The following is a 13,020-nucleotide window of genomic DNA, read 5'->3' as shown; positions in this document are numbered from 1 at the left end:
TTTCAAATGGGCTATAGCCATATGATTCCAAACCGTCAGCTTCTGGCCTCCTACCTGAAGGCCTCCGGTGAGAAGCTGAGTTGCTCAATTTAGTTTCAATTCAAAATATAGCAGTGGGGCCATAGGCACCCCCTGTCACCTGGAGCTCAGGGCTCTGTGATTGGCAGCTTCCACTACTTTACCCCATGGGGGAAGGAGCTACCCCCAAAGGTTCACCTTCACCAAAGGGAAGGGTAGTGGGCAGATAGAACAACCAGAGCACTCTGCCCTGCCCCACCCAGTGGTCTTCTTCACAGTTATCACCAGTCCTAGACCCATGTGTACTTTCTGCTGGAAGCTTGAGTGGGCCTCAATTTGCATGGTTAAGACCAGAGTATTTCCAGGAGAATGATGATGTCACAGAACTGGGGTTCCAGAAGGCAGGCTGGCCCAGCACTCCCACCTTCCCTAGAACATGGGGAGCTGTGAACTGGGTGGGGCTAGAGTATAGGTCCTGTGGACGAGGCTTTGTTCTAATGACTCTCTAGGAAAACACTGGGCTGTCTGGGACCTGGGGTCAGAGAAGGCTAGGAGAGAGGTAAGCTTTGGAAGGGTGTGGGAATGCACCTGCCACAAGTACTGTATTCCCCTAAGGAAACCCTAAGAGGGGAGGGGACTTCATGGGCAGAGACAGAGCTCCCTGCTTGCCAAGGCTCAGTAACACCTGTCTCTCAAGGAATCTACTAAGTCAGAGTAGAGTAGGGTTGCATGAGACATACTAAAAACTTATTTGTGGTTTGTCTGAAATGCTAATGTAATTGGGCATCTTCTAATTTTATTTGCTAAATCTAGCAACTCTAGAGTGAGAGAGAGAGAAGCAAGAGAATGTTCGCAAGCTCAGGCTGGTATGGAGTGAGTCCTAGAAGACATCTGTGAGGAAACAGGGCCATCAGGGGAGCCATCTTGGCCAAGCAGAAGTTGCCTGACTCTGAAGCCTGGGGATGGAGGAACACAGGCCTTTGCCTTTGGGAACATATACTTAGTTTAAGGGGAAACACACACACACACACACACACACACACACACACACACACACAGTGACAGAAATAGCCCCATCCTTTGCTTCCATCACATTGACAGTTTTGAAGAATATAGGCCAGTTATTTTATAGATTTTCCCTCAGTTTGACTTTGTCCAATTTTTCCTTAGGATTAGATACAAGTTATGTATCTCTGGCCAGAATACCATATAAGATATATGTGTCCTTCTTGGGGTATCACTTCTGGAGGCACAGAATCTTTCTCTGTCTTTCATTGGAGGTGTTCATTTTGATTGCAAGGTCCACATACTGTCTGGTTTATTTGCTACATAGTTTCTGTTTTTCCCATGCAACTAATACATGATCTGTGGGGAGATACTTTAAGAGCATGTATATATCCAGTTCTTCATCAAGCTTCCCACCACCTCAGATTTAGCCCCCATTGATGATTCTTGCTCAGACCAATCTTTGATGGTTGCAGAATGGTGGCTTTCCAACTTCAAGACTACCTCCACATTTATCATATATTATTGTCAGTAAGAGTTCTTCCCCATCCCCATTATGTGTCTATTACTATTAAGGACTCATGGATTCCTATCTCATTCAGTAGATAATAATCCATCACTATCGTTGTTTATTTTGATGGTCAAATTGTCCTAGATTCCCTTAGAAACCACTGTGCATTAGTTCTGCAGATATGACACTAAAGGCACAGCAACAAAAGAAAAAATAGACAAACTGGTCTTCATCAAAATGTAATTCCTTTGTTTCAAAGAACACCATCAAAGGGCACCTGAGTGGCCCAGGAGTTAAGCGTCTGCCTTTGACTCAGGCAGTGATCCCGGAGTCCTGGGATTGAGTCCTGCATTGGGCTTCCTGCATGGAGCCTGCTTCTCCCTCTGCCTGTGTCTCTGCCTCTCTCTCTCTCTGTGTGTGTCTCTTGTGAATAAATAAATAAAATCTTAGAAAAAAATCAAGAAAGTGAAAGGTAACCCAGAGACTATGAGAAAATATTTGCAAATCATGTATCTAGTAAAAAACTTTTACAACTCCATAAGAAGACAAATAACTAAAAAAAATGGGAAAAGGATCTGAATACTAGATATTTTCCCAAAGATCCACAAATGGTTAAGGAGCACACGAAAAGTTCATTAGCCACCAGGGAAATGCAAATCAAAACCACCAGGTGATACCACTTCACACCAATTAGGATAGCTGTGATGGGAAAGTGTCGGTGAAAATGTGGAAATTTTTGAAACTTCATACACTGACACCGCTGATATCAGTAGAAAATGGTACAGTCACTTTGAAGTCTGTCAGTTCCTCCAAAGTTTAAGATTTATTGATTTATTTGAGAGAGAGAAAGAGAAAGAATGAGGGAAGTGGACAGAGGGAGAGGGGGGGAAGAGAAAATCTCAAGCAGATTCCCTGGTGAGCATGGAGCCCAACCCTGGGCTCAATTCCATGACCCTGAGATCATGACCCAAGCCAAAATCAAGAGTCGGATGCTCAACTGACTGAGCCATCCAGGCGCCCCAATTCTTCCAAAGTTTAAACTTTAAGTTACCATATGACTCACCAATCCCGCTCCTCAGTTTATGACCAAAGAAATGAAAACATTTGTCCACACGAAAATTTGTTTGTAGCACCATCATTCATAACAGCCCCAAAGTAGAAACAACCCAAATGTCTATAAAATGATAGAGAACAAATTGAGGTCTATTCATACAATGGAATATGATTCAGCCATAGTGAGATCCTGATACATGCTATGCCATGAATAAATCTTGAAAGCATTGTTAAGTGAAAGAAACCAGGGACCAAGGCCACATAGTGTATGACTCTATTTATGTGAGCTGTCCTGAAGAGGCAAATCTGTAGAGATAGAAAGTAGATTTGTGATTGCCAGAGGCAGGAGGGAGATGGAACAGGGAGTGACTGCTAATGGGCATAGGGTTTCTTCTTGGGTTGATGAAAATGTTTTAAAATTGATGTGGTGATAGTTGTACAGCTCTGCAAACACAGTAAAGAACTATTGAATTATATACTTTTTTATAAAGACTTTATTTATTCATAGAGACACACACACACAGAGAGAGAGAGAGAGAGAGAGAGAGAGGCAGAGACACAGGCAGAGGGAGAAGCAGGCACCATGCAGAGAGCCTGACATGGAACTCGATCCAGGGTCTCCAGGATCACACCCTGGGCTGCAGGCAGTGCTAAACCGCTGAGCCACCACGGCTGCCCTGAATTATATGCTTTAAATGAAGTGATTGTATGGCTTGGTGAAATATATATTGTGAATTTTATCTCAATAAAGCTGTTACCAAAAATAGTGTTCCAGATTTAGCCTGTGGGTACCCCTTGGAGCTCTCATGTCCATTTGACATGCTCCAATCCATATTTTTAGCCCTTCTTTACTTCCCAGCACAAGATAATCCAGACTTAGCTCATATCCTTTCCTACTCCAGCCTAAGAATCAACTTTTTCCCTAAAAGTCCTGCTTCCTTTTGGGGGAATGCAAAACCAAGATCAAATTTCCTTTAATTATCATGACAACCCTTTTAAGTAGGTATTAGTATATCTTCATGTTACAAATGAGGCCCAGAGAGGTAAAGTGTATTGCCGGAGGTCACAGAGCAGCCCTGTCTTTGAAAGTAGGCCGTGTGACTCTAGAGCTCTTGCTCTTCCCTCCTTCCCCTAAACACAGAAAGTGTGAAGGTGAAGGTTATTTCTACATCGAGGTCACTTTTATTTGCTTTATGATTTGTACCTTTGAGTGGAAATGAAAGTGTTAGACCCATAAACAGCTTCCTAGGAATTACACAAGGCAGTGTATGCCCTTGGGAAAAGTCATGTGTCTTGTATCTGGGGGTGTGGGGTGTGGAGAGTTCAGTGTCTAGTGTCCTAGCCCTTCCACAGCACATGTTCAAATACACACACACAAATACCAATGAAGTACAGTTCTCATTAATCTCCTTTGCCACCCTCACTCCCCACCCTATGCCCAAATACAGCCCATAGCTGGGTGCCCATTACAAGAGTGAGGATAGCTAAAAGGGCTGAAGACCTATAGATGAAAGGAGATCAGCCTCAGTTTTTCACTGTTGACATTGGGCAATGGGTACATGGAGATTCATGATACTATTCTTATTTTGTAAATATTTAAAAGTTTCTATAATAAACAACTATATAATGATAAATGAGAGGGAAGAGAAATAGCCATGTGGGGAGTTGTGAGTGAGCTGGGACATGTGGCTGCTCTCTCCAGATTCCTCAGGTGTTGGGAGAAGACCAGAGGCCCGTCTGTGAGATCCTCAGAAACACAGGCCCTTGACTGTACCTCCTCTCCTCCAAAGATGACAAGGGTGCTGTTCATGTCCTTGGTCAGCTTCCTCATTGCCATAAATCAGGCCAGCCTCATCAATCGCTGCGACTTGGCCAGGGTGCTGCGCAAGGAGGACTTGGATGGGTTTGAGGGCTACTCCTTGAATGACTGTGAGTGCTGCTTCTCACACCCCCCTCATTTCTCCTCCTCTCCTGTTCATGCCATAGGTGGTGGCCATCTTTCTGTCATTCGTCTTTCAAAGCCAAGTTCAAAAGGCAGCCCTCCCCAAGAGGCCCTTCCCAACATTCCGTATTCATTCCACAATTATTAAATGAGCACTTATGTGCTAGGAACCATTTTCAGTGCTGGGGATATAGACATGAGCAAAGCCCCTTCCTTTACAGCGTTCACATTCTAGAGGGAAAGGCAAGCAAGAGATAAACATACACATACAGATGAAGTACTTTCGGTGGTGATGAATGTCATGCAGAAGAATAAAGCAGGAGGAGTGATTGGTAACATTGTCCTAGAAGGGGAAGTCGAGGAATGCCTCTCTGAGAAGGCAACATCAAGCAGCACTCAATAAGCAAAGGACCTGGCCACCCAAATTTCTAGGGTAATAGCATTCCAGGCAGAGGGAACAGAGGGTTCTAAGGCTTCATCCTACTCCATGATAGGGATAGCTGCCTTTTGCCCAGACTTTGTACACACTGGTCTTGTGCTGTCTTTCTCCCTTTATCTTGTTTTCGGGCTTTTTAAGGTATGTATCTTCATTCTTGTACTATAGGCCCCTTGAAGGCAGCATCTACATTTGACCTAGCTACATGTCCCTAAACTGGGCTTTGTACAGTTCCTGGGATGCAGTAGGTGATCATTAAGTGCAGGAAGCATCAATGGACAGATGGGTGATGACTGGTTGTACTGAGGGGCGGGTGGGTGTCACGAACAGTGAGAGGAGAAGCTAATGGATGTTTCTAGCCCACTTGCCCCATCCAGCCTCTTAGGCCTTGTTTCTTTCATCTGCTTCCTGATCTCCCTCTTTCTTCCATCTCCCTCCTTCTTCAGCTCAAAAACCCTAAAAGAAACCCTCTTCTAAAAACCTAAAAACCTAAAACCCTCTTCTAAAAACCCTCTTCTCCCTGTTCAAAGGGCTATGTCTGGCTTTTGTGGAAAGCAGATTCAACATATCAAAGGTAAATGAAAACGCAGACGGCAGCTTCGACTATGGCATCTTCCAGATCAACAGCCATTACTGGTGCAACGATTACCGGAGTCACTCAGAAAACATTTGCCACGCGGACTGTCAAGGTCTGGCCAGGGCCCCAGGGTGGGAAAGCTCTACTCACAGGACTTCTCTTCCTATTCAAGGCCTGGGAATGTCCCCAGAGGGACTGCCCATGGAGTCCAGGAATGTTTTTGCTGAGCAGAGGACTTGACAAGTGGCTGTAGTGCGCATCTACTTAGCAGATTCTTTGGTGTACGGGTTCTAGAAAAGCTCTGCATAGTTAATAGCAGAGCAGGAGCAACAGCAACAGCCAACATTTCTTGAGAGTGTGTCATATACTAAGCACTTTACCTACAGAGCCCATTTCACCCAGCATTTCATGTGATGGAAACTATTATGATGCCCACTTTACAGATGAGCAAACTGAGGCTCATAGAACCAGTGCCGAATACCAGGCTGGTGGCCCTGAAGGCTCCACTCTAACCATCAAGTAAAAACTTTGGCCAATGTCTGATTAAAGGCCAAGTGCAAACTGCCCACCTCAGAGCCGCTCCAGGAGGCTCCATAGGTTCATGACTTGGACCTTCTCTCCTCTTTCATACTCTGATTCATATCCCGAGACTCTTCATCTGAAGAGCCTCCCTGATCAGGCAAGATTTACCTTGGTCTCTATACTGCCTGTTTTGACATCTCCTTTCCCTAGAAACCCTCAAACGTGGCATGAACTACCATCTACCCTGACTAGGAAGTATGGGGGTAAACAGTTGTCCTGTCCCTCCTGGCCCCATCCCCGGCCACTACCTATCACCATTGTGGGGATGTCTAAATAGGCCTCTGAGAAGGAGGCTTTGCCTAATCTGGAAAAACTCAGCCCCTGGGGGGTGCATGCCAGCGCAGGGACAAGCCAAGCGGGAGCAAGGTGTCTGCCTCAGTCTTAGTCCTCTGTTCTCACAGGTGCTCTCTCTCTCTCCCTTCCAGACATACTGAGCCCCAATCTTCTCTCAGCCATCAGCTGTACAAAAAGGATTGTGTCTGGAGCAGGGGGTATGAAGAACTGGTGAGGAGGACACTGTGGGACTAAGTTAGCAGCCAGAGCCCTGGGAAGGTTGTAGTGACAGAGAAAGGCACAGTAGGCAAGGACTAGACCCTTTTATAGCCTAGAAAAATGTGGGAGAGTGGCAGGGCTTGGAACTCTGACTTATAATACCCAGGACCTGGGTCTTTTTCTGATGTACTAAAATTATTTTAGAAGGGGGCATCTGGGTGGCTCAGTCAGTTGAGCCTCCAACTCTTGATTTCCACTCAGGTCATGATCTCACAGTCATGATTCAAGCACCGAGTCAGGCTCCACACTCAGCACAGAGTGTGCTTGGGATTTCCCCTCTCCCTCTGACCCTCACCCCGTTACGGCTGTCTCTCACTCTCAAAATAAATAAATAAATAAATAAATAAATAAATAAATAAATAAATAAATAAATATTTGGGCACCTGGGTGGCTCAGTGGTTGATCATCTGCTTTCAGGTCAGGTGGTGATCCCCAGGGCCTGGGAACGAATCCCACACCAACTCCCCACAGGGAGCCTGCTTCTCCCTCTGCCCATGTCTCTGTCTCTCTCTGTGTGTCTCACATGAATAAATAAAATCTTTAAAAAAATAGATCTTTAAAAAATAAAAAATAAATAAAACTCTTTTGAATGCAGTAACAAAGTAACTCAAGTGAGTTGAGGGAGCTGTTTCCTGAGGGCACAAGGTGTCTCACTGAGCTTACACAGGTGCGGCTAGACCTCAGGAAGGTAGTGGAAGCAGAGCTGGAAAGTGTCAGCCAGCTTTTCCTGGCAAGTTTCTGCCTCCTGGTGCATTTGCTTCACTACTTCCTTGGTAGAGAGCAGCATTCTCTGCTCCACATTCCACAGCACAGACTCTGGCTGCCCCAAGTGGATGGGCTAATGTCCTGAGCAGCAACAGAGACTGCCTAGGCTTAGTCCCTGTCCAAGTGCCTGGGATAAAGAACCTGATGGGTTCAGTTTGGATGCAGATCCCTGCTTGGCTCCATCAGCTGGAGGCCTGGGAGCAATTGAGCTATACCTTCATGGTTGCCACAGGGTCCCCTCTCGCTAATTGGCAGCAACATTTTCTGTAAATGTAAATGCTCCTCAGCTGGGCAGATACCCCCAAGTTGTCAGCATTTGTCCACGATGGTGGACATTGGGATGTTTACTTTACTTTTCTGAGCTTCAAACCAGATATACACAGAATACAACTGGCTGTATATACAACTGGCCAGTTGACTACAACTGGCCTCCAGGCGTCTGTGAGGATGGAGGGAGTTAAGTGCCTTGCCTACTCTAGAAACACCACGCACAAGGGACACTGATGGCTATGAGGGCTGACCTGTTCTGGAGGAAGAGTCAATGGTTGCACCTGAGATTGATTATTTATTTATTTACCTTTTAATTTATTTAGTATCTTTCATCCTTCTACAATGGTGCTCTCCTACTTCAGAGGAAGAGAAGGATTTGAAAATGTGGAAGCATATCGGGTGGGGGAAGTAGAGGACAAAGACCACAGATAGGGGAAATTTAAGGGAAGAATCAGAGGGCCAGGGGGGACAAAGCAGAGAGCTAGGAATGAAGGGGATTCTGAGCACTGCTCTAAGATCTGGGTCATGTAGCTGCAGAAGGAGCTTACTGAGTGGTAAAAACAAGAACCAATCTGTTTTCTTTCCACAGGGTAGCATGGAGGTTGCACTGTGCAGGCCGGCCACTCTCCTACTGGATGACAGGATGTTTCTCGGGATGAGACAGGACACAGGGCTGCCGTAGAGTCATTCCAGAGCTCCTCTTCTCACTCAGGAATTCATTTCTCCTTCCTCTTGCCTCTGCTTCAGGTTATTTTCTTTCCTTCCCATTTACCAATAAACCTGACCATAGCCCCCAGGAATAAATGGTTTTCTCGGGCTTCCTCCTTGTACCTGTCTGGGCCCAGGCCTCTGGTTCTGACTCTCATTTGCAAACCAAGAGGACCACAATGAAGAAGTTGTTATATTTGGATAATTATTAAAGCATTCCTTGTGCAAAGAATGTGTTGATTTGTTCATTTTTAATTCTAGATATATTCCAGTACCTAATCTAAGAGTGTGGCAGGCACTAGAAGAAGGAAAATAAACCACAACTATTGTTCTTGAGGTGTTTATAAGCTACCCAGAGAAGCGGAGACATACTCAACCAATGGGTATAATAATTGAGTGGATACATACAATGAATACAATGGATAATGAGATGGGTAATAAAATCTACAATTTTTGGTTTAAAACAGTATCAGGATCCCGGTTATTCCTCCAAAGCCAACTACTTTCAGAGTAAAAGAAGATTCCGAAGAAGATAATGGTTGGGGCTAAGGGTCTTGTATATTGAGGTGGAGAAAGTAGTGCTGGCTGGGGTCAAGAGATGGTGCCAGGTGCCAATGATTTGGGGGTGCTTTCAGAGAATGGGCTAAAATCTAGATGTTTAAGAAAATAAAGGCATCTCTATTTGGGATCTGAAGGTGCTAATGCGGAGTAAAACGTGCATAAGGACAATGCAAAGACAGAAAAGGGGCAGTTGGAGGAATGTCCTGCGCATAGCTAACAACACTGTTTGATTAAACTGTCCCACTTGGGCCACTGATATCCCTACTTCTGGGCCTTCACTTGGATTTCACAGACCAGTAAAACATCAACAAAGTTGGAAAAAAATTCCAACTTTTTATTTTAAAGCTCAGGTAAAAGCACTCATTAAAACTATCCTCTATCAGCAACTCTTCATAAAACATTTTTTAGCATGAAAAATGAAGGTCATATTTTTAGGATAATAAAATGGGATAGATTTTGTTTTATATATATATATATATATATATATATATAGAGAGAGAGAGAGAGAGAGAGAGAGAGAGGCAGAGAGACAGGCAGAGGGAGAAACAGGCTCCCTGCAAGGAGCCTGATGTGGGACTCAATCGTGCACCCCAGGATCACACCCTGAGCGGAAGGCAGATGCTCAACCATTGAGCCACCCAGGTGTGCCTCCTGAAAGCATTAAGCCAAAGTATTCTATCTTTAGAGATCATTTCCCACACGGAGTTGAGAAATCTCAAAAAATGTTTAAAGATTTTATTGATTCATGAGAAACACACAGAGAGAGGCAGAGACGTAGGCAGAGGGAGAAGGGGTCTCCCCCAGGGGAGCCCGAGGTGGGACGGATCCTGGCATCCCGGGATCACGCCCTAGCCCTCGCGGAAGGAAACCCCCAACCACTGAGCCAGCCAGGCGACCGGAGAAATGCACATGTTTAAAGGTCAGTAGGTAACTACTAACTGCTTGGGACTCTACATCTTCTCTGGCAGTGCCGCTGACGCCAGTTGCTATAAAGATGACCGTACGCTGGGATCCTGGAAGCTCACCCTTTGGACTCTACCCTAAAAATTCACTCGAAGAGAAGAAGGAAGCTCTAGGACTCTGGCGCGGTGGGGCTGCGGGAGGGGAAGTAGAGTTAGAGACCCGCGCAGAGTGGGGGGCCAGGGCGGGCGGGGCGGGGCGGGGCGGGGCTCTCCCCACTCCCGCCGAGCCGGCCCCGCCCCCGGCCCCGCCTCTCTTGGAGAAGCGCGGGGGCACCTTGCGAGCAGTGACGCGAGGGTGGCGGAGTCGGTGTCTTTTGCGGTTCCCACCGAGAGGGATAAAACCTTGCTGGTGTGGGAGCTAAGTCCGGACCCTCGGCCGAGGCCTTGCCCGGGAGCCGAGCCAGGATGGAGGGGGCAGGGAGAAGGCCGCCCCCTCGGTGACCCGGTGACCGGGAGCCCTGGAGACTGGCCTTACCCCTCAGCGCTTTGTAGTCTCCGCTGAGAGGCACCCTGGTTCTAGAGGGGACCTCGGCGGCCGCTCAGCCCCAAGAGACTTTTGAGGGGCAGCGCTCCACAGCCAGCGCCTGTTGCCTCCTAATGCTTTTCGAATCTTAGGGTTCCAGAGGAAAACCTGTTCGCGAAGTGACAAGTGCTTGGGTTGCCTGTGCAGAGGGTTTAGGGAATATAAGGGAACGGGCAGTTTTGGTTTCTGGGCGTGAAATTTCATGTACGTATTTGGTGCGGGACCAGCCCGCAGCGCTCTCTGGTCACAGCATTCTCCCAGTTCGGCCTCCTGTATTCGGTAGGAGTCTTCCCAAACGCGGCAGTGGCCCGCCCTGGTTTCTGTGCCATCATCAAGTTTTATTCAGCAAGGGATGCTCACAGAGCACAAAGGGCATGTCACGAGAAGCATCTGTTTCAGAATTCTCCACTGAAGGTGGGTCAAGTAGGAAATTCCTAACTCCGCTGGCACAAAGTGCCGAATTCTGTGACAACAGACTAGCATTCATAGAGCTCTCCTGATTTACAGAATGCTTTCGGGTGCATTGCTACATCGATCCTCTGGTTTCCTTGGGTGGCTGTGTCGTTTTTGTGTTTTTCTTTTACTTGTTTTCCTTTTCCTTTTTTTACACGAAGAAACTCGAACTCAGGATAGTTAAGTGGCTTACTTAGGGTTCATGACAAAAACTGGAAGCGAGAGATCAACCCCCAATTGATGTTAAATCCGGTGTCGGGGATCCCCGGGTGGCTCAGCGGTTTAGCGCCTGCCTTCAGCCCAGGGCGTGATCCTGGAGCCCCACATCGGGCTCCCTGCATGGAGCCCACTTCTCCCTCTGCTTGTGTCTCTGTTTTTCTCTCTTTCTCTCTCATGAATAAGGAAATAAAACCGTTAAAAAAATGAATCCCGTGTCATTTTATGCTGCCTCTTATTTTAGGAAATCTTCACAAGAAGAGTGTTGCTTATATTTACTATTATGTGAATTTATTTATTTTTTTAATTTCACCTATTCATTTGAAAGAGGATGAGACCATGAGAGGGAGAAGCAGACTCTCTGCTGAGGAGGGAGCCTGATGCAGGCAGGACTTGATCCCAAGAACCTGGGATCACAACCTGAGCCGAAGGCAGGTGCCCAACCATCTGAGCCATCCAGGCACCCTCTTTATTTATTTAACACAGAACCTTGGGTTATTACTCCTGCTTTCCAAAATTGTTAGCCAGTTTACTTATGTGTTCTTTAATACTTTGGCAACTACACATAGTTCCTGGTTGGGCTTTTTGTTGTTGTTTTTTGCCTTTTATAAATACAGAAAAAAAAATAATGTCTTAAACCAAATAAATCAAGGAAAGGTCTAAGGCACCTGAGAACGTTTTTCAGTAGCATGAAGAAAATTGGTTGGCAAGCTTATCCAAGGTGACAGCTATCTCTCCTACTCGGAGGCTCAGGGCCCTTCTGAAGCTTCCTTGTTGTCCAGAACAGCTCCACTATGCCTCACTATTAGCCTCCCCTGCAGCACCCAACATTTAAAAGTTTGTCTTCATTTCTCCTTCCCAGCAGGCAGCTTCAGCTAGAGAAAGTACTTTCATTTTCTTATCACTCATTCTTTCATTCATTCGCTCAATCAACAACAGAATGTACTTGGTTCTAGGAATGAGAAAAGAATAAGATATGTTTCCTTCAAGCACTAAAGGAGCTTATAAACTAGTGATAGAGAAGGATGGAGGAACAAACAGTGAAGAATTAATAGGGCAGCCCTGGTGGCTTAGTGGTTTAGCGCCGCCCACGTGAAGCTCCCTGCATGGAGCCTGCTTCTCTCTCTGTCTCTCTCTGGTGTCTCTGTCTCTCTCTGTTTCTCTAATAAATAAATAAATAAATAATCTTTTTTAAAAATAAGAATTAATAGTGCTGGGACACCTAGATGGCTCAGTGGTTGTGCTCAGGGCGTGATCCTGTGGTTGTGGGATCCAGTGCTGCATCTGGCTCCCCAAGGGAGCCTGCTTCTCCCTCTGCTTATGTCTCTACCTTTCTCTGTGTGTCTCTCATGAATAAATAAATCTTTAAAAAATTTAAGAAAGAAAAAAAAAATTTAAAAAAGAACAATAGTGCTATGACTTTATTTGCAATATTTAAATATTTATGAATATTTAATATACTACATCCTGCCTAAAGTTGACATAGGCATTTAAGACTAAACTAGTGGATGTAAGAAATTCACCACAGAATGTAAGTCATTTAGAGTTAACACTGGAGGCATTGGCCTTCTCAAAGGAGCTATTTAATGCAAATAACCTCTAATTGTTTCGTTGCTTATAAAATTTATAGAAGTATGTATATTCCTTGTTCTAACAGGTTAGTAACTTGGGGAGAAGAGTGTTGTAGATTAAGGTCCTTTGTCCGTGTTAGGTCCATCTTGTCTGCTCTTCAGGTTGTGTTCTCAGACAGGAGCTACAGGATGGGACAACAAAAACAATTTACTTCCTTTGCTCACCTACAACCCTGTCATTTGCTTCTGGAGGGCTTCCTTGCTTTCATCATCACTCTCACCACTAGAGGTGAAGGAAATCTTCCAATTAATCAG

The 13,020-nt window shown here is 45.6% G+C and overlaps 1 protein-coding gene and 1 long non-coding RNA gene across 2 annotated transcripts; one reads left to right on the top strand and one right to left on the bottom strand.

Annotated features, from left to right (window-relative positions):
* The first annotated feature begins 417 nt into the window (after positions 1-417).
* On the top strand, positions 418-8,651 carry LOC112653030 (lysozyme-like protein 6). The gene is made up of 5 exons (XM_025436794.2): positions 418-577; positions 4,290-4,516; positions 5,496-5,654; positions 6,550-6,628; positions 8,301-8,651. The coding sequence occupies exons 2-5, from the start codon at positions 4,378-4,380 to the stop codon at positions 8,368-8,370; spliced, it is 447 nt and encodes a 148-aa protein (XP_025292579.1). The 5' UTR covers positions 418-577; positions 4,290-4,377; the 3' UTR covers positions 8,371-8,651.
* A 1,049-nt stretch (positions 8,652-9,700) lies between these two features.
* LOC125755814 (uncharacterized) lies at positions 9,701-12,529 on the bottom strand. The gene is made up of 2 exons (XR_007413163.1): positions 10,418-12,529; positions 9,701-10,074 (listed from the first exon to the last, which is right to left on the bottom strand). It is a non-coding gene; the product is annotated as an uncharacterized LOC125755814 (long non-coding RNA).
* Positions 12,530-13,020: the final 491 nt, after the last annotated feature.

The sequence above is a fragment of the Canis lupus genome, chromosome 9 (genome assembly GCF_003254725.2).
Source record: "Canis lupus dingo isolate Sandy chromosome 9, ASM325472v2, whole genome shotgun sequence".
Classification (NCBI taxonomy): domain Eukaryota; kingdom Metazoa; phylum Chordata; class Mammalia; order Carnivora; family Canidae; genus Canis; species Canis lupus.
Note: the sequence above shows the minus strand (reverse complement) of the source record. Positions and strands in the feature narration are given on the sequence as shown.

What these genes read in the sequence shown, in the direction of transcription:
- LOC112653030 (XM_025436794.2), top strand. Translation starts at nt 4,378, where the DNA reads ATGACAAGGGTGCTGTTCATGTCCTTGGTCAGCTTCCTCATTGCCATA. An exon ending in GGGCTACTCCTTGAATGACT is followed by an intron (nt 4,517 to 5,495) that starts GTGAGTGCTGCT and finishes CCCTGTTCAAAG; the next exon opens with GGCTATGTCTGGCTTTTGTG. An exon ending in GCAGGGGGTATGAAGAACTG is followed by an intron (nt 6,629 to 8,300) that starts GTGAGGAGGACA and finishes TTCTTTCCACAG; the next exon opens with GGTAGCATGGAGGTTGCACT.